At 44.5% G+C, this 18,439-nt stretch overlaps 3 protein-coding genes across 3 annotated transcripts; 1 reads left to right on the top strand and 2 right to left on the bottom strand.

The window, feature by feature from the left end:
* The first annotated feature begins 165 nt into the window (after positions 1-165).
* On the top strand, positions 166-15,959 carry LOC131890066 (uncharacterized). The gene is made up of 16 exons (XM_059239342.1): positions 166-1,136; positions 2,844-2,940; positions 3,705-3,864; positions 4,618-4,773; positions 4,844-5,382; positions 5,448-5,687; positions 6,558-6,765; positions 6,969-6,978; positions 13,750-13,947; positions 14,102-14,256; positions 14,320-14,448; positions 14,511-14,585; positions 14,649-15,095; positions 15,161-15,348; positions 15,417-15,657; positions 15,726-15,959. Exons 1-16 carry the CDS (start codon positions 985-987, stop codon positions 15,830-15,832), a joined length of 3,102 nt encoding a protein of 1,033 aa, XP_059095325.1. The 5' UTR covers positions 166-984; the 3' UTR covers positions 15,833-15,959.
* Positions 9,373-12,624, bottom strand: LOC131886482 (WW domain-binding protein 2-like). Its single transcript, XM_059234846.1, has 5 exons — positions 12,292-12,624; positions 10,360-10,534; positions 10,138-10,297; positions 9,925-10,074; positions 9,373-9,849 (listed from the first exon to the last, which is right to left on the bottom strand). The coding sequence occupies exons 1-5, from the start codon at positions 12,345-12,347 to the stop codon at positions 9,578-9,580; spliced, it is 813 nt and encodes a 270-aa protein (XP_059090829.1). The 5' UTR covers positions 12,348-12,624; the 3' UTR covers positions 9,373-9,577.
* A 7-nt stretch (positions 15,960-15,966) lies between the features above and the next one.
* LOC131886472 (jmjC domain-containing protein 8-like) lies at positions 15,967-17,712 on the bottom strand. Its single transcript, XM_059234835.1, has 7 exons — positions 17,602-17,712; positions 17,254-17,388; positions 17,060-17,152; positions 16,937-16,985; positions 16,713-16,878; positions 16,179-16,501; positions 15,967-16,107 (listed from the first exon to the last, which is right to left on the bottom strand). The coding sequence occupies exons 2-7, from the start codon at positions 17,358-17,360 to the stop codon at positions 16,024-16,026; spliced, it is 822 nt and encodes a 273-aa protein (XP_059090818.1). The 5' UTR covers positions 17,361-17,388; positions 17,602-17,712; the 3' UTR covers positions 15,967-16,023.
* Between the last annotated feature and the right edge of the window lie 727 nt (positions 17,713-18,439).

Below are 18,439 nucleotides of genomic sequence, written 5' to 3'. Positions count from 1 at the left end.
ATATGAACCCTCTGTAGTACTCATTTCACATCTAATGAAACTATTCATTTATTCGTATCTAATCCCACTCCCGAATATGACTCTGCCCAACTGCGTTCAGTCACCCTGTCATTTTTCATCGAAATCCAACTCCCTCGGAGACTAAATAAGTAACGAAGAGAACCTAGAAGAGCGGCGTTTTATAACCGTGTGGAGTTGTTCTCCAGAGAATGCGTGTGTGAGTGAGCGAGTGAGTGAGCAAGAGAAAGAGAAGAGACTTTGTCAAAGGACGGCAGTAGCCGGCATTTTTCCTTCCCAATCGCCCGTTCGATCCACCAGTTGTGTTTGCAGTCTCACGTTCCCGAATTCGTGGAGGACTCCAACTCGCCTGCTATCTATCTCCTTCCCCCCCGGATTGAACTGAAACGGCGGGCAAACTGCGAGCCAGGAACGACGACAGAAGCCAGGCAGGGAGGGAAGGAAGCCGCCGATCATGATGACTCGAAGTCTTTAAGTGTACGAGGAATGACTGCGGCTAGTTCGCAAGCACAAGAGCCTTGTTCATCCGAAAAGGCGGCGACAGCGCCGTCGTCCTCGTCGAGTTTTTTTCCCTTCTCTCCTTTAAGCTGACCCTGAGCTGGAGCGTGCGTGCCGAATCCCTCGGAAACCCAATCCATTGGTTACACCGATGGGCTACAGCTAGCTGCTTGCCAAGCCGGGGCACTTCCTTCTTTGAGAATTGTTTGCGTTGAAGCGAGATGTGGGGGTCGGCGTTGTGTCGGCGTTGTGTCGGCGTCGGGCTGATTGAGGGGCGGGAAACGGCGGTGGTCGTCGTTCCTGGGAAGTTGTCGTGGAAGGCAAAAGGGCTGACGGACGAAGGGACGGACGGAGTACAGAAGCCTAAGAAGAGAGCGAGCTATGACTGAGGTCTGATCACTAAAGAGAAGAGGAGAAGAACAACTCTGATATTGTTGAAGCAGTGGTTCGTGAAGTGAGTGAAACACGATGGCGTCTGGATGTGTAAAAACACGAAGATTCTTCGAGAATGGAACTCTGGCACAATTCGAATATGTCCTGGGCCTCTACGACAAGTGTCTGAAGCTAAAGGCTGATTCCAAAAGTCAGAAACCTGAGAATATTATCAAATTGGACAAGTGGTAAGTGGGGGCTCGTGGCTGTTTCGGCTCGAGGCGGCCGAGGATGACTCGCGAACAAAGGGCCGGGGTTGTAGGCGGACCCGTATTGGGATTGACTTCTAATTCAAACCCCTGCCCCCTATGGGTGTGTGTCAAGCGTGTGCCAAATTTCAAGGCTCTCCGCTGAGGCCAACCTGGATTTCGAGACCAATTTCCTGAGGGCGTCCTCGGATTGTGCGCTAGTCTCTCTCTCTCTCTATCTGCTACATAGCACTCACTACGTGGGACTACATAGAGTAGAAGTAGTAGTAGTAGTAGTAGGACGAAGAGCAGTCGTCGGCTTGGTCTGTATAGCTCTGCCAGGAAGCCAGCATTCCTCCCTTGCTATTCTGTGACGTCACACGCCTGCCACTGCTCTTGAGCTTGATTTTATAACATTAAGACACTTTTTAACATGATTTTTGAGGGACAATGAGCTACTTTCTTGGATGTTTTTGCGGTTTTCGCAAGTGACTGACTTGACTGTTGTCGTTGATTGCGCGCGTGCTGCATGCATGTGTTATGTTACCGGGCCCCATCTCCTCCTCCTCCTCCTCCTTCTCTTCTTCTTCTTCCTTTCGTCTCCTCGCTCTTCTTGTTCTCCCCTTTTCTCTCGGTGTCCCATTTGACCGATCGTCTGGAGAGGGCTGCCAGCTGCTTTGCCAGACCTCCAGATTCGTACTCTTTTGGGGGTCATGAAATCAAGCTGCCGTCTGCACCCACTCCCTGTTTCTCAAAGTCACTGAACAGAATGAGATGGTTTTCAGATGGATACGTGCATGCCCGTTCACACATGTACCCAACGAGTGATTGACTGTCAGGCTGGTAGGTGGCTGGCTGGGGATGATATATCCCAGTTTGCGTCATGCAACAATCTCTCGCGGGGATGGACGACACCGACTCTCCTAGTCGGTTTCCCGTCTGGGAACTGTTGCCTCATCTCTCGACCCATGAACAGACTCACATGTCTCTTCCCTTTTTCTCCTTCTTCTTCACTAACTCTGGGGAGGAGAAGGCCTAGAGGGTTGGTAACCAATTGGCTGAGAGCGCCCAATTTTGGGAATTACCTCGGGCTTGTGTCCCTGCCCGAGTTGAACATCTTTTTAGGCATGGTCAACTTGCGTTCAGGTGATGACTAAGGCCCTCTAAGAGGTACGCAATGTGATCGGCAATTGCATGGCGCACTTGAATAGAAGCTCGGTGGTGAAAGCGATCAAAGTCAAGGGAGAGGAGCGAGAATTGTTTCCCCGCGCGTCATGCATTATTCCGTTCCTTGAAGTCAGTCGCCGTCACTCAATGATGGTCCGCCGGTTGTTGTTGCTGCCGTTGCCAGTGGTGCTGTTGTTGTACGTGTATTTAGGGCTGTTGGTGATCCCGGCAGAGGTGGGGAGAACACCGCCTTCGTCTGACGCTTCTCGATCCCTTGTCCACGATGACTCCTCTCTAATTGATGGCCAGAATCACGTGTACTTGTTGCGCCGGAATTGACGCTATTTTCTCGACTTTCGCGGGTGGAAAAAAATCCTTTGACTTCATGCACACACATTAGTAGAAGTTCGGAAGGGAAGTACGAAGCGACAAACGCTCTTCTGAGACAACCGAGTGGGATGAACCTGAGTGTTGAAAATGGAATAATTGCTCGTAATCTCGATCCTTGATATTGACCGCACATTTCTGCTCTCTGTTTAGGTATCAAAATGAGTTGCCCAAGAAGATCAAGTCCAGAGGCAAGGACCCACATTTGATTCATGACGAGCTGGTGCAAACCATCAAATGGAAATTAGCTGTAAGTATTTGGGTAGTTTTAACGTTAATTCTCCACCATTCCTCTCGCTCGAAGAACGATGGCGGAAAGGGTCGTTCCGGATTACTGAGAGTTCACTTTGCATCTGAAGAGCTGATTTCTTCTGACTTACATGAACTTCAATTGCTCCGATATGGATTATTCATATGTTCATGTTGGGTTAGCTGCGAACATCAGTGCTGATATGAGTTGATTCTCCGGGCACTTATTTGATTATTTCTACGTCTTGTCATTCCTGTAGCGAGGTAAATTTCGACCCAATCTCACCAACCTTGTTCAAATGAACACCCCTCGCGTCGTGATGAACGAGACAAAAAAGGCCTTCAGACAGATAAGAAAGAAGCAAGACCTCCAAGCTGGTGTTCAGGCCCTCTGTAACTTGAAGGGAGTTGGACCCGCCATGGCCTCAGGTAACAATCTATTCGACCTCTGACATCAGAATCCATGGCCATGGAGGTCCAAGCAACGGGAATTTGAAATTAATTGATTGATTGATCACCGACCGTTCTTTCTCCTTCTCTTTCTCACACTGATCTTTTCGTGTCTCTCCCGATCTCGGTCGACTTCCATTATTACGTACTTACTCTACCTACCCCTACCACCTAAGAGCACTCCTATAAGGGTACGAATTGAGCTAGGTCGAGTTGATCTTAAGCACCCCTCACCCATGAGCTTATTGCTGTCTTAAGCCCTGACTGAGATCCTGGTGACCCCTGTCCGAGTTTGATTTCGATATCTTCCTTCAGCGCGGTAAATTCTTCCCTCAACTCACCAATCTTGTCCGGATCAACACCCCGAAGGCGGTTCAAACAGAAACCAGAAAAGCCTTTCGGAAACTTCCAAATGTTGAGCAAGCCATAGCCAATCTGTCCAATCTGAAAGGCGTTGGCACCACGTTAGCTTCAGGTACACAAAATGTCTTCTTGGGACCGTCTGGTGCCAAACCCCCATTTTGTTGCCAAGTCAAAGTTTGAATTGATACCCACCTTTGAGACAACCATGGCTTGGTCTAAGGTATCAACATTTTCCCCTATCGTTCAGTTATAACTTCCTTCCGGCTTGAATCATTCGTTATTATATTCTCCCGCTATCGATCATTTTCTTTCGCGTTCGATTTCGGCTTAGTAGTTGCTCTTTTTTCCACCCATTTACGTCAGTTTCTGTTCAAGATTTCTTATTTCACGTTTCCTCTTACTTCATTATGCATGCTGACCATATTGTCCCCATCTCGGGGGTCGTTTTGTCTCCTGCTCTCATTTTCATCTCTGTGGATGCTCGGATTTCTTTCAAGGGCTCTGGATCCTTGTATGTCCAGAATTGATCCCCAACGTTTTTGGTGATGTGTTATTTACATTGTCTCACATCTAGTCCCATTCTCGGTCCAAATTGAATTCATTGCAACCTAATTCATCGCGATCATTAATTGAACTAACGTTGAGATTGGAGTCAATCTGGGTCAGAATGGGTTCACCGAACAGAACCAAAGCTCACCAATCATTCCATTTCGATCTCTCAATTTCCCATTGCTTGGACAAACATGGACCTTATTCGTTGTCGAACCATTCATAATCTCATTGTATGATATGACCCATTTCGTCCCTCTGCATCGAAACTCATTTATAGTGGGCGACGGCAAGTTCATAAATCTGAATATTTCAGCCGTCTTGGCCGCTGGTGCCCCTGATATGGCCCCTTTCATGGCCGATGAAGTCTTGTGGGCTCTTCCGGACGTCGACAGCTTGGATTACACGATGAAGGAATATAATCGCCTGGTTGATCATGTCAACCAATGTCTGGAACGACTCAACGAGCAAGGTATGCTTTACACATTGACGAATACAAACCGTGCCTTAGGTGCCACTTTTCAATGTGCCTTTTGTTCCAGGAGCCACCACCTGGAATCCTCACAAAGTCGAACTCGCCGTCTGGACCTATTACATTGCCAATGACCTCAAACCCGAATTACTAGACGATATGCCCGAGGAGAGTCGAGCCAGTGCTGCGACTGCGACCACTACCACCACCACCACCACATCCTCCAACAATCCCGTTTCTCCCGAAAAGGAGGACAATGCGAGTGCACCAATCACCAACGGATCCACCGTGGCGACCACGCCCAGTGACGAGAATGGCGACTCGAAAGATTCCAATGACTCCACCAATGAGAGCAAATCCATCGCCGATGCTGACGTGGCTGAATCAGAGGAGGTCAAGCCTGCGGTTGAAACGCCTTCAGTATCTCCGGAAGAGAATGGGTCGTCGGGAAAGAATGGGTCAAGTGAGGATGGTGCTGAGGTGTCGTCAACGGCCGAGAACAACACTAATGGCGGTTCAATTGAGAATGGCAATAAGGACACAAATGGTGCCAGCACTGCTACAAATGGGGACGTGACCTCAACTCCGCAAGAGAATGGCACATCAAAGGTAAAGGAAACTCTATCAAGATGCTTGTGGTAATTGTTTCTCCAATTTCAATTGATGTCTTCTAGGACAATTCTTCCGATGAGAGTTCGTTGGCCAAGGATATCATGGATCAGTCCGAGGAGAACACGAATGACTCCACCAAAGAGAATAAGGAGGCCACGAAGCGCCCTGCACCTGCTGACAGCTCGACAGATAGTGCGGAATCGCATCCCGAGCCCGCATCAAAGAAACTGAAGGCCACGGAGGGCGAGTCAGCCCAGCCTGATCTCGAACCTCAGAGCCAACAGAGTACTCCCCTGACAACGGCCTAGAGCGGCACCACACACAACAGCAAAAACAACAACAACAACAACAACAACCCTTATTCTCCTCCACCCGTTAAAGGGCGGGCTGCGTCCAACAAGTATCATCTCATTATACCAACATTGTATTTACTACAACCGGAAAGAACAAGAACGAAGACCGCAACTACCACGATGACGACATCCATTTCGGCAGACAAGTAAGCCACTTCCTCATATCTCCTGTCCAGCTCCTTGACAACACAAGCAACCTCAACTCAACAATCTCCCCCCTCCATTCCTCCTCATTAATCGGCTAATAGTTCGATGTGAAATATCTCCGCAAATGCCTGTGCGAACTCCAAATTTGTATTACCCTGGCTCTATAACCGAGGAATAACAATCGCCCCCATCATCGTTGGCGAGGTCTGAGCAGGGATGTTCGAATGGTGTACAATTCAACCTTTCCACAATGTGAAACGACAAAGATTATTCTAATTTTCTAAGCCCCTAATTACCACCACACCCACGCCCACACTCCCCTCCTCCTCCTCCTCCTCCCCCTGCTGACAATATTATCCTGTGTGCTATCGTCACAGATCCATTGGCAAAGTCTCTTCACATTTCGCCCTACCACAAGCAAGCACCCCCTTACGAAGACTTCAAAAGCGCGCAATTTTTGGACGTCTTTTCCAGTTCCGAAGATTTTTTTGCATTGTAGTAGACCTGTACAGTTATTCACGTCACATTATGATGATATAATATTGAAAAAGTGAAATAAAAAGTCAGGCAACCGGAACTTTACGTATTGCAAAACCGCGACTTCGGAACCGAGACGACGATCGGAGAGTTCCGAGGAATAAGCAGCTTCTCATTCCTTGTGATCACTTGTAGCGGGTTTTGATCTATGTTGATTTCTTCAACCTGTTCGCCACCGAAAACCAGGACATTTCCATTGAAGACTCCAAGGCCAGGTTCGTGTCGTTCTTGATCGAGCAGATTATCGTAGGGAGTCCATTCGATATCCCTGGAGCTTGCGATTTCATTGGTCAACTTCCCGAGGACAACAATTTTTTTGCCGCTTTCCACGGTCAGCATCAACGTATGGTCCTGATTCTCTAGTAGGGCACACGATGGGTTTTCTAATTGCTCGTAGGTCGTGGAAATGAATGGATTGCCATTCTTCAATTCGAAGCAAGATTTTCCCATAAAATCTGTTCCGCACATCATCTCAAGGGCCCTACTGCCATTGGTGTCGGGTTTACTCACATAGCAATAATCTTTGAAATTGATTACGTCCTCTAGGGTTTCATTCGTGAGTTCACAAGTGGAACCATCCCAACGCAGATCGGTGCTTCGAGACGTATCCTGGTGACTAGGATCAACTCCACCATATATATGCACACTATCCGTAAGGTCAATAGCTCCAGCAGATTTGGGTTTGACGGATTGCCCACCCAGGTCAAACTTTTTCCACTTCAGCGCTCGATTGGTATTATCTTGGTCATCGTCAGTAGTTTCCAAGACGAAACACTCGTAGTAATTGTCCGGTTTTCCTCCACAAGCGAGGACAGACCCCTGGTACCAAAGACCAAAACCAATTTCCATGTCATTGGGGAGATCTGGAACTGTTTGACAATCAGAGTGACTCTCTCCTGTGTACAGTTCAGTAGACTTCAGAGGCCCTCGCTTTTCATCCGTTCCGCCCAAAAGTAGAAACACTGCCTTTTCGCACTCAGGGTTTAGCTTCTTATCAGATCTCTTCGATGTTTTGCAGAATATCTCTTTGAAATTTCCATTCCGACAACTCAAAATATTGGAAGATTTCGAGACGTATCCAGGTTTGCACTTGACTTTACAAACTGTTTCTTCAGACTTGGAATTGATCAGGCAAGAGATTCTTCCATTTGAGATATCCACATTTTCTTGGTCGCATTTAAGTTCCTCTTCACAAACCTCTGGCAGCTGGGCATCATCCCAAGTTCCATCTTTACGGCAAATGATAGACGTGGTTTGACCAGCGCAATCACCCGAGCAACTTGACGAAACTGTCCATGGCTCATCAGGGCAATCCCAAGTAATTTGAGGGTAAAGCTGATTGGGATTTTTGCAGGTGCAACTCGGAATGTCGTTTGAATTAGACCAGGAACCGTCTGCTTGACATTGAATACTGAGCTCTTCGTTGGAACCGCTCTCTTTGTGACAATCTCGATGGCAAATTTGAGGTCCTTTTACGGACGCTTCACCGTTTTCACATGACCAAGGAATCTGTGGGAACAATTCATCGGCAGCTTGGCAAGCGCAAGTTTCCTTGATATCCTCCAAATCCGAGTTCCACAATCCGTTTGATTGGCATTCAATTTGCAATGGCTCGCTTGAACTCAAGGCATTGCACATCCGATCACAAACTATTCCAGCATCCAATGGGTCGTTCGAGGTTGGTTCCTCTCCGCAAGTCCAATCCACATTCGGGTTAATCTGGGCCGGGTTTTGGCATTGGCATGGCTCAGAAGGCTTATCCCACTCACCATTGACCAAGCAATTTAGAACCAAATCGTCATTTTGAGACTCTGGGTTACAAACTCGATGGCAGATTTGTCTTGCCTTTGAATTTAGTGTTGAGTTTGGGGAAGTCTGTTTGATACAGTCCCATGGAATTTGGTCATTCAAGTTATCGCAATGGCACGAATCTGAAGTTTGAATCCACTCATTTTCATCGCAAGTCATTACCAGATCATCTCCAGACGCACATTTGGTCGTGCAAATCGTTCCCTGAGAATAAGGAGGACTCCCAGGGCAATCAAAGTCCAAACTAGGTTCTATGTCCGGTTTCAAAGGGCATTGACACATAACTGGGTTGCTTGGATCTTCGGGATTCCATTCCCCGTGGTAACATTCGATCACGTACTCTTGACTACCGCATTTAGATGTACAGACGGAAGAGTCTCGATTGCAATTCCATTCTAATCCAGGATATTGTGTCGAAGGCTCTAAACAGTGGCAGTCTTTGAGAGTTTCCCATTCTCCGTTTGGTTTACAAACTATCGTGGCAAATTCGCTGGATTCCGCACATTCTTTGGAACATGTGGATCCCGCGTTTTTTTGCGATTGACATTGCCAGGTTTGATCGGGATCTTCACAACGACACTTGCGAGGGTCATTGAAACCAGGATTGGTTTGCCAAGTGCCTTTACTGGTACACTTTTCAGAATAGAGATCATTTTCAGGTCCAAGACAACTCGAAGTACATACAGAGTCAAAAGCATTTCCGTCGGAACATTGCCACGATAACCATGGATATACAAGATCTATTTTGACACACGTGGATATCTCACAATGTTTGGTCGATGGAGTAGCACTCCAACCTTGATCCCAACAAGAAAACTGTCTCAAGGCACCATTTAGGCATCGGATAATGCATTGTGCGTGACGAGCCACCTTTTTCTTGGTTAGAGTTGATTCGGGGGAACACGTTATAACGATGGATGAATCTTCCAAGAGAGATTTAGTCAAAGGCGGACACGGGAAGTTGGGAGTTAACGATAGAGAACATGTTGAAGGGAACATTAGGAGCCAAGATATAACAAAAGTTCCAAATATTAAGAGTCGCATGGCGAGGTTGGCTCTTGAATGAGACACAAGCTCTTTTGTTTGTCTTAATCTGATCCCGAATGTCATTTTTGGAGGTCGGTAGCTGACACAAACTTGATAAGGATGACTCCGACGATTTATTTGAATAGATAATTGCAAACACTCATCAATTGGATGAAAGCAAGCGATATTAACACGTATCCTGGAGGAACGATCATATAAAGGAATAATTTGTATGAAAGATATTTTTTCAAGTTGTCAAAGAAATATAATGTGTTTTGCTCTTCATGACAATGGACGACGATTTTCTGTTGGTTAACATCTCAATCATTCTTTTTGGTTGCATGGTCATATGAAGGTGGCTGCTCAGCGTAAGCAGGCAGGTAAACTGAATGCGGGTTATTCGGATCAAACCATCCACTCTGAGTCTGAGGCGGCGGCGCCGAAGCGGCCGCCTCGGCCGCCTTCGCATCTGCAGAAGAAGGAGCGGAGGGCTTGTTCTGGCTCTGCCCGCTTCCACCAGCCGCAGCGTAACCGTTATATCCGTTGATACCGGGATATGGCGGAGGAGCGTCCGTCATGTACACACTATTGGCTGCAATGTCATTGTTAAAAACCATGACAAAGGGGATCTCGAAGGAGTGTGCGAGTGTTGAAAATAAATACAAACCTGGCGGGTGATCAGGAAAAACATTCGTGGGTGGAACCCACCCCATGTATCCCCCTGGATTGGGAGAATATGCAGGGGGCGGAGCTGCATACCATGGCCCACTGGGAGGCATGTAGGGGGGAGGGGCATCATTCTGATAGTTTCTCGAGGCTGAAAAGATAGATGGCGAGGGTGAAAACATTTCTCGATATTAGTAAATTAGTGACTTCTCACCCATTTGAGCGGCACGGAGCATAGCCGTGCCAAAGTCAATAGCGCCACCAGATTTGAAATGCACCTGAAACTTCACTTCACCGACATAGTTGCCATTGGGCTGAGCACGAACAGTGCCTTTGATGTAGTTGGCGCCAAAGATGGGTTGTTCTAGTTCGACCTACAAGAAAAGCAATCATGCGTCAACCGCTACTCATTTTTGAGTGGATTAGGTTGACTTACATCCTTTAAGGCCACGAAAGGAAACGAGAAGGACTTCATGGGCGCGTCCTGTTTTTTTGAATTGAAAATCATGCGGTGGGTAGTTAAATAGAGGCGGCCCTTCTTTTCGCCGGCAAATGCGGCATCGGCTTGACCCGCAAATTTGACGCTCACATCATCGCAAAACAACAAAATGCTGAATGAAAGACGAAACGCGCTATTAGGCTTGACATAATGATACAATATATGTATCACCCCCTCTGTGATGGCAACCTCGAAGCCATACGGCGATTTGGCTGGTCCAAACCTCATTTTAACTTTCTTCAAAATTCGGTGGATTTTTAATTCAAATTTTCACATTTTATCAGCCCATGTACAGTTAGATAGCCAGCTATCTCACAAAATTAATCTGAGTAATCATAGGATGGGTTAGTGTGACAAAGGCCATGTCCTAGGACCCTATCTGGAGTGCCGGAGTTCTTTGAGTATGGTAGGCCGTATCAAAACAACGAGAATTGAAAATCAGCCCAAATACATTGAACTTTGATCGAAAACATACATACTGGCGTACAACTTTACAATCCAATGCCTTTCCTTCCGCAATAGAGCTCCTAATATATTCTCTTTTTCATTTGTATTTTTTGTGGACTTCTTTACCGCTGTTTACGGTATGGTAAACCCTAGCAGTTGGGAAGATGTAAGTTTTGAATTCTTCTTTATTTCTATATTCATTTAACATTTAATCAACCAACGAATTAGAGCTGTCTGATCTCGCTAGACCCTTGAATATACGTAGCGTTAATCTGGAATCTTGATATAGGGTTTTTCTACTGGAAGTGTCGTATGCATAGAATGCTTTAGTTTTAGTTTTCATTCTTTATTAACTTTGGGCTATTCCCTAAGATATGCGGCATGACCGGAACTCTTTTATGTTTCGATCGACATCCTTTGAGAATTAAAACTTTCCAAAAACGAGATATACCCTAACTTTAGACGTGCTCCTAATCTACATCTCTTTTTTTTGAACGTTTTTTTTCTTCTATGTCTTGGGATTTGACTGGTTGGTGCTGGGGCACGTCTTTTGGCGATGTTAGAAGATGAACAGATTCGGACCAGGGTTAAAATCATTCGCTCAAGGGCTTCGTCAATTATGGTTTCCTGTTCCAGAAGAGGAATCAAGTCAACTTGTTTGATCGCATCGGATATTTAAAGACCAATGATCGTCATTGAACATAAATCTATTGAGCCCACCTTCTTCTTTTCATGTGGTAAAGGCATTGATGATTAGTTTGTCAGAGAGCTTTCAATTTCAAGCACGTGATATTAGATGGAATTGTTGGGGTATTAATTACACGCTCAATCGTATCGTGGTCTTTATTTAGTACGACTATTAAAAAGAAGCAAATTGAACAATGAAAGAGGCTGAGAAACAAGAGAGGAGAGCAATCTCAACCTACAATCTCAAGATAAACGTTATTCTCCACCGATTAGTTGGCGGTGCTCATTTTTAGATTTGTGACAAAATGATAAAAGGTTTAGATAGAGACTTTAAAGGTTATTAATATCGTGTTAGGTTAGGTTAGGTTAGGTAAGGTTAGATTAGGTCAGGTTATCATTTGAAAAAGTAGCACCGCCAAATAATCGGTGGAGAATAACGCTTACCCAATCTCAACCTACATCAATGGTTTCTTTTAAAAACATCTTTGGACCTGATTGACATTTGGCGACGCTAAATGGAACAATAACTCGCAATTTTGCTTGCTTCCATTCGACCATCTCTGTATTGCGAGAAAAGATTGAACTAACCCCAATGAGTGATCCAGCCATTTATTAGAACGTATTTCACCTATGAAAGAGGGTCACTCCCAGATTCCGATGACTCAAACGTTTAATGAATATGAGAGACTTGGTGGTCAAGTTTTATGTGAATATCTAGGACCCTGCCTGGCTTACCTCTCCCCAGCGTGCAAGAGAACGCCATTATTGGCGTGGGACGTGTTCAGGGCCATCCGATCAACGATCAATCTCCTGAAGATCAAGGGACGCGAATTAGGATCGAAGCAACTTCTATTACTGCTGTCACTCTCTAAAATGATTCTCCTGGTTCAGAATGAGTCATTGTTGTCACGTGACGTGAAAAATACACCGAGGGTGACCAATGCGAGCAAATTCAATGATAGCGTAAAATGGGTAAAATGGTCAAAGGGAATTCCATAGGGCTTGTCAAGTGAACGCGTTCATGAAGAACTGACGTGATTCCATGGAGTAAAATCAAAGACAACATGTCCAGCCAAACCGCACTGTGCATGCATTGAATTTTGACATTTATGCCATGTTACCTGCTTGTTTAAGCAAATAGCTTTATGGTATTGAGCCAATTTGATAGTACGTTCACCGATTGACACTAAACGTGTTTATTTTGTTGGGTTTTGTAATATAGCTCACTCAAAATCACTCAATTATTGAAAATTCAGTGAGCGGTTAGTGCGAGTTGACTGTGATGTTTGTCTTAGTTCTCCCTCCCCAAAATCAGGGTGCAGGACCACATTTTTCCTTGAATTTCCTTCAGTTGACATGCCCTATTAATCAAGGAGGAAAAACAGGTCGAGACTAAAATCATTCACAAGTCACGAGTATGTAGCTTTAAAGAAGATTGAAATAAATTTCTATGGGCATACGTTGTTTAGCTCGCTAGGGAGAGAATAAGAGGATTGGTCTTCGTCAAAATAAGTGTTATCAACTGAAGGCAGATGAGATCAAATAAGTTCAGCTTCAAAGGAACTTTAGTTTTGTTAAAGAGTGAAAAAGATGCATTTTATGAATGAAAAGGATAAGGAAACGATTGAGCCCGTAGATATTTTGCAACCACCCAAAATTATTTTTTTTGACGTGAGATAGCTAAAACTCAAAGTGAAGCCAAAAACATATTTGTCTCTGTTTTTGAGACACCCCCAAAAAACAGAAAAAGCATGTATCACCGTACGCCGCATATGTAACAACCTTGGTATCACATAAACTTTTAACATGGTCAGTCTAGCAACCTTATCGAGTAATTTGGGTCGAGTGGGGTTGACAGAGTCTCAATCCTGACCAATAGCGGGAAGTTTAAATAATTGTCCCTTTGTCTGGACTTCATGATGTGCTATAGATTAAATTCCATGGATACTTCCTTAGATAGAAAAAAAACACGACATATTTAGCCTTATGAAACAATCAATTTTCTACACATTGACCCAAAGATTGTCCTCAACGTTTCGTCAAGGGCGGGCAGGCCAAATACTGGCCCCTTAAAGGCCAAAAGGCTGAGGAGATGAATGGTACCAGATCGTCGCGTGGCGGAACAAGGGATGGCTTGAGAAAGGTTCATAAGCAGCCTTCTACTTTCCCTCCACGTCTTTGATGAAAATGAAGACGACAACGGAAGGATGAAGAACGCATGATGGACAGGGGCTATCTCACCCTTCAAGGGTTAGCCGTGGAACCACCACGGGGCGTGAGCGTGTTACCGGTGGCCTTGGCTTCGGTGGCACCCCCACCCTTGGATCGTCACAATGCCGTTTACTTGGGCATGGTTCTCGCTGGAGTGGGATTCTTACTTCCATACAACAGGTAATTAGAGATAATGCAGTTCATCTACATATTTCATGAGCGACCTACCCAATCTATAAGAATCTTTCATATGAAAAGTGATTGAAATTCATAACCCAAAGCACTTAATTCGTTTGATGAAATTTTTGAAAACGAAAATTTCCTGATGTTTCAGCTTTATCATTGCTGTGGATTACTTTCAAGACAAATATCCTGGGAGCACTATCATTTTCGACATGTCTCTGGTTTACATCCTCTCGGCCTTCGGTTCTGTTCTGTTGAACAATATGTTGGTAGAAGTTTTGTCCATGAACATTCGAATATGCATTGGTAGGATTGGCTTGATATTGAAGTACAAAATCCATGGCCAAAATCGATTCATTGTCCTACTAGGATATGCCATCTCATTTTCCGTACTGATGTTCATCACGGTCTTCGAAGTGTGGTTGGACGTGCTTCCCAAAGAAGACGCTTATCGCATCATTTTGCTCTCCATATCTCTATTGGCCGTGGGATGCACGGGTTGGTAGAGCTTTTCAGTAACCTCGGAACAGAGATGATACTGGATTTGTATCTAATTTCAGTGCAACAATCCAGCTTTTACGGATACACCTCGATGCTGCCCACTCGTTATACTCAAGCTGTGATGGCAGGAGAAAGTATGGATATACTATATCAGTAACTTTAAGAAGACAATTATGAAAGTATTATTTATGTTTTAGGCGCTGCTGGTTTCATAATATCCGTTAGCCGGATTCTTACCAAGACCTTGATTGAAGATATTCATACGAACACCATGTACTTCTTCGGATTGTCCTTGATGATTGTCGTAGCGTGTATATTTAGTTATTCGCACATCAGCGAATCCGATTTTGTCTCCTATTACATACAAATTTGCCAACCTTCTAAGGGCATTTTGACCATGCGACCCGGCGACACACCCATGATCACCACACCCACTCGTATAAACGAGAACTCGGAGAGGGAGAATTCAAACACTTCAAATGGGGAAGGTCCTTCGATTACCGACTATGTCGAGGTGGACTTGGACGACTCAAGGCCGATATTTGGACCCTCCTGTCAACTAGGAGATGACGGAGGAATGCCTGCAATTCAAATATTTAAGGAGAGCCCGAACCGTCTAAAGAAGCTCTACTCCGATATCAAGGGTAATCAAAACTAGAACATGTTATTGGAGCAAGTTTTCACGATTTGTTGATTATCTTGTTCGTAGGAGGCTTGCAGGATCGATGGACTATTGTTCGAATCATTTGGCCGTACATGTTGGCAATTGCGTTGGCCTATTTTGTCACACTTTGTCTCTTTCCGGGGATCGAGTCGGAAATCACGAGCTGCTCGCTTCAATCTTGGATGCCGATTCTTGTGATGGCCGTATTCAATCTATCAGATCTCATTGGCAAGGTGCAGCGTCAATATCATGAATCCGTGTATTTCGATATGAACACCACATTTTGTTGCCTTCATTTCAGATTCTGGCGGCGCTTCCGTACAAATGGTCTCGTCCAGAATTGGTTCTCGTTTCGATCTCGCGGGTTTTATTGATTCCTTTGATGCTATTTTGTGCCACGCCGCGAGCCCAGCCACTCATATCCAATGAAGGCTACTCACTCGTCATATCAGCTGCATTGGGTATGTCAAACGGCATATTTGGATCGGTTCCAATGATGTTAGCCCCCACCAAAGTGGACGAAACTCAAAAAGAGTTGGCAGGTAAGGGATCATCTAAATACATTCAAATGATTAAACGTGTAAAAAACGAATCTTGTTATTTGTTGAAGGGAACATTATGACTTTGTCGTATAGTATGGGCTTGACCGTGGGATCAGCCGTCGCCTACGGATTGGATGAATTTATCGGTCCATCGTTAGAGCGGCAATGTCCTTGAAACGCTTCTCACTCGTCATAACTGAACATATCTCAATGGAAACGATTTGTACAAATTTGCTAAGAACATTATGTTTCATGAAATATTAAAAGATAACTTCATGACCGACAGTAGTACATAAAAACCGCATTCAATTGATCCTTGAAATTTGTATTATCACAGGTGTTAGAGTTAAATGCGAGGATGCCATACTAAGGGCTTAGAAAAGTCGAGATGAACACGGATGAATCGATATTGAGCGTGGCATGCCACCATTTATCCGGGAAGTAAATGGCCTAAAGAATGAATGAGAGCCTCTTTATCAATCTAAAGGGTCAAATACTCCGTTATTCGAACCAATTCTTACCTCGCCCGGACGAAGTGTGCATTCCAAAAAGTCCACCTCCTTCACTTGTCGAGGATAATCTTCCCGGAACCATTGTAGCGTGGTCTTGTTAGGATGAAAATCCGGCTTGATATCCGGTTGGGTTAGAAACCAGCGTTTACGCCCATACAAAGTCTCCGCAAATCCAGGTCCGTGAAAATGGAACGGCACACCCGTTCCCGGACCGGCTAAGCCAAAGCTCAAAGCGTGGGTATGAAGTGGAAGGGAATAAGGTGGTAGTTGATACTCATCTAGTACATCTTTCCACTCTTCGACGTCATTATCCCCAAAGAAATAGAAGGTCTCTGTTAAAAAAAGAAGTAATCGAGCAGTTAAGTTTTCAAATCATTCGTGAGTTTGGTCTCAACTCAGATGTCAGGATTCATTCCAGGGACCATACAATGTGCATTTACAGAGCCACCTTCAAGCGCTCGATAGTTAAGGTATCTCTCAACACCAATTCGTGGATGGATCGGATATGATATCAACACAAAAGCAAGTAATCAAGATTCTCACCATTGGCAGGCGTGTCCAATCGTTGAGGTTTGACCATGTGTTCCACATAATGACGGAAACTGACGTCTTTCTTATCATAAGAGTAGGAATTGGCGGAGCTCAATCGAATGGTGGTGTGACCCCAATCCGCCAGCAAACGGTCCTTGTGGCACAAGGCTCGGAATAACTAAAATAAAGCAACTTGACAGTCACAACGAATTAAGATGTATAGAATTGGAACTTACGTCATTGTTGGCCGCATCCCGGAGCACAAACGGTCTTTGGAAAGCGTATCTAAAAAGAAATGACGCCATCGAATCAGTATGAGATGCGTGACAATGGATTGGTCATAATGTCTTCATCTCAACTCTTTGATAAATCGGGCGTGGCTGAGGGTACCATCTTCGATGGGTAAATTGCAAGGACCGGGGGACACTAAAATGTCACTCAACCAAGTTCGCCTGAAAATAGGAGATAAACGGAGGCCATCATCATCGGTCAAACAAATCATCCAATGTAGCACAGGCATCTATCAGGCAATCAAGACCTTCTTTGTACTCACCAACCACCTTCTTCGATGAAGGGTCGGGCCTGGTCGTTTTGGGCTAGTCCTGGGACACCTAAAAAGCCGCAAAACCATAGTAATACGGTCAAACGGTTGGACCGCATGACAAGGCTGGTGGAGAGATGGTGACGACTAGAGTGACGACGAGTAAACGTTATTCTCCACCGATTAGTTGGCAGTGCTCATTTTTAAATTTGTGGCAAATTTTAAAAGGTTTAGATAGAGACTTTAAGGGTTATTAATATCGTGTTAGGTTAGGAGGTTAGGTTGGATTAGGTTTGATTAGGTCAGGTTAAGATTTAAAAAAGTAGCACCGCCAACTAATCGGTGGAGAATAACGTTTACCGTGAAGACGATTCTTTTCTCTGTTATGATGACGAACTATGCCGAAAGCTCAACCATAGTTGCCAGATTTCTGGTGGAAAAAATTGCCAAACACACTGCCACCAGACAAAATTAATGGCCATATCAGAGCCAAAAACATATCTTCAAAAGTGATTTGTTTTGGGAGGACACCATTTGAGTTGTAATCTATCGCTTTTTACTTTTCCCCTAACATCAAGTTTATGAAATGATGAAATGCCAAATTCTAGGAATATCTCCAGGACTTCAAAAGATGAAGAAAAAAGTTTTATCTCGTGAATCAAGTTTATTATTGACGGAAAACTGAACATCATCTTTTTCTTCTTCTTAGCAATGACAAAAGAGTGAATAAAAACAAGTGTCGCCAGGAATTGAATCTCCAATGTAAATTTTCTCATTTTTAGCCCTTTCATTGAATATTGACAAGGTTTGTTGATTTGATAAGTAGCACAACTTGAGAGAAAAAATGCCACCTATCAAAAGATCAACATAAATTAGTATCCAATTTGCCCAAAAGTGACACCTGAAGTTACCATTTGGTAACTATATGCCCTTCAACACCTATGGCCAGGCCATGAAATTCAAAGACGTCTCAAATCAGTCAGGTCGGTGGTAAGAATGAATTTATTGGAGTTGATATTATGAAATGAAGGTGAATTCATAACAAAGTGAAAGATGATCCTGTCAGAAGGTTGGTGATATCTTCAAAATTATCTTTCTTTGTGACTTAGTGGATGCCCCGTCGAGGATTGTTATGTGTACATAGAATTGTATATCTGTAAGATTTGTCTTGTGCGATCCAAGTATGACCGATCAAGAT

This window comes from Tigriopus californicus, chromosome 1, assembly GCF_007210705.1.
Source record: "Tigriopus californicus strain San Diego chromosome 1, Tcal_SD_v2.1, whole genome shotgun sequence".
NCBI classification, from domain to species: Eukaryota; Metazoa; Arthropoda; class Copepoda; order Harpacticoida; family Harpacticidae; genus Tigriopus; species Tigriopus californicus.
The sequence above is the reverse complement of the archived record's forward strand: the minus strand, read 5'-3'. Positions and strand labels throughout refer to the sequence as shown.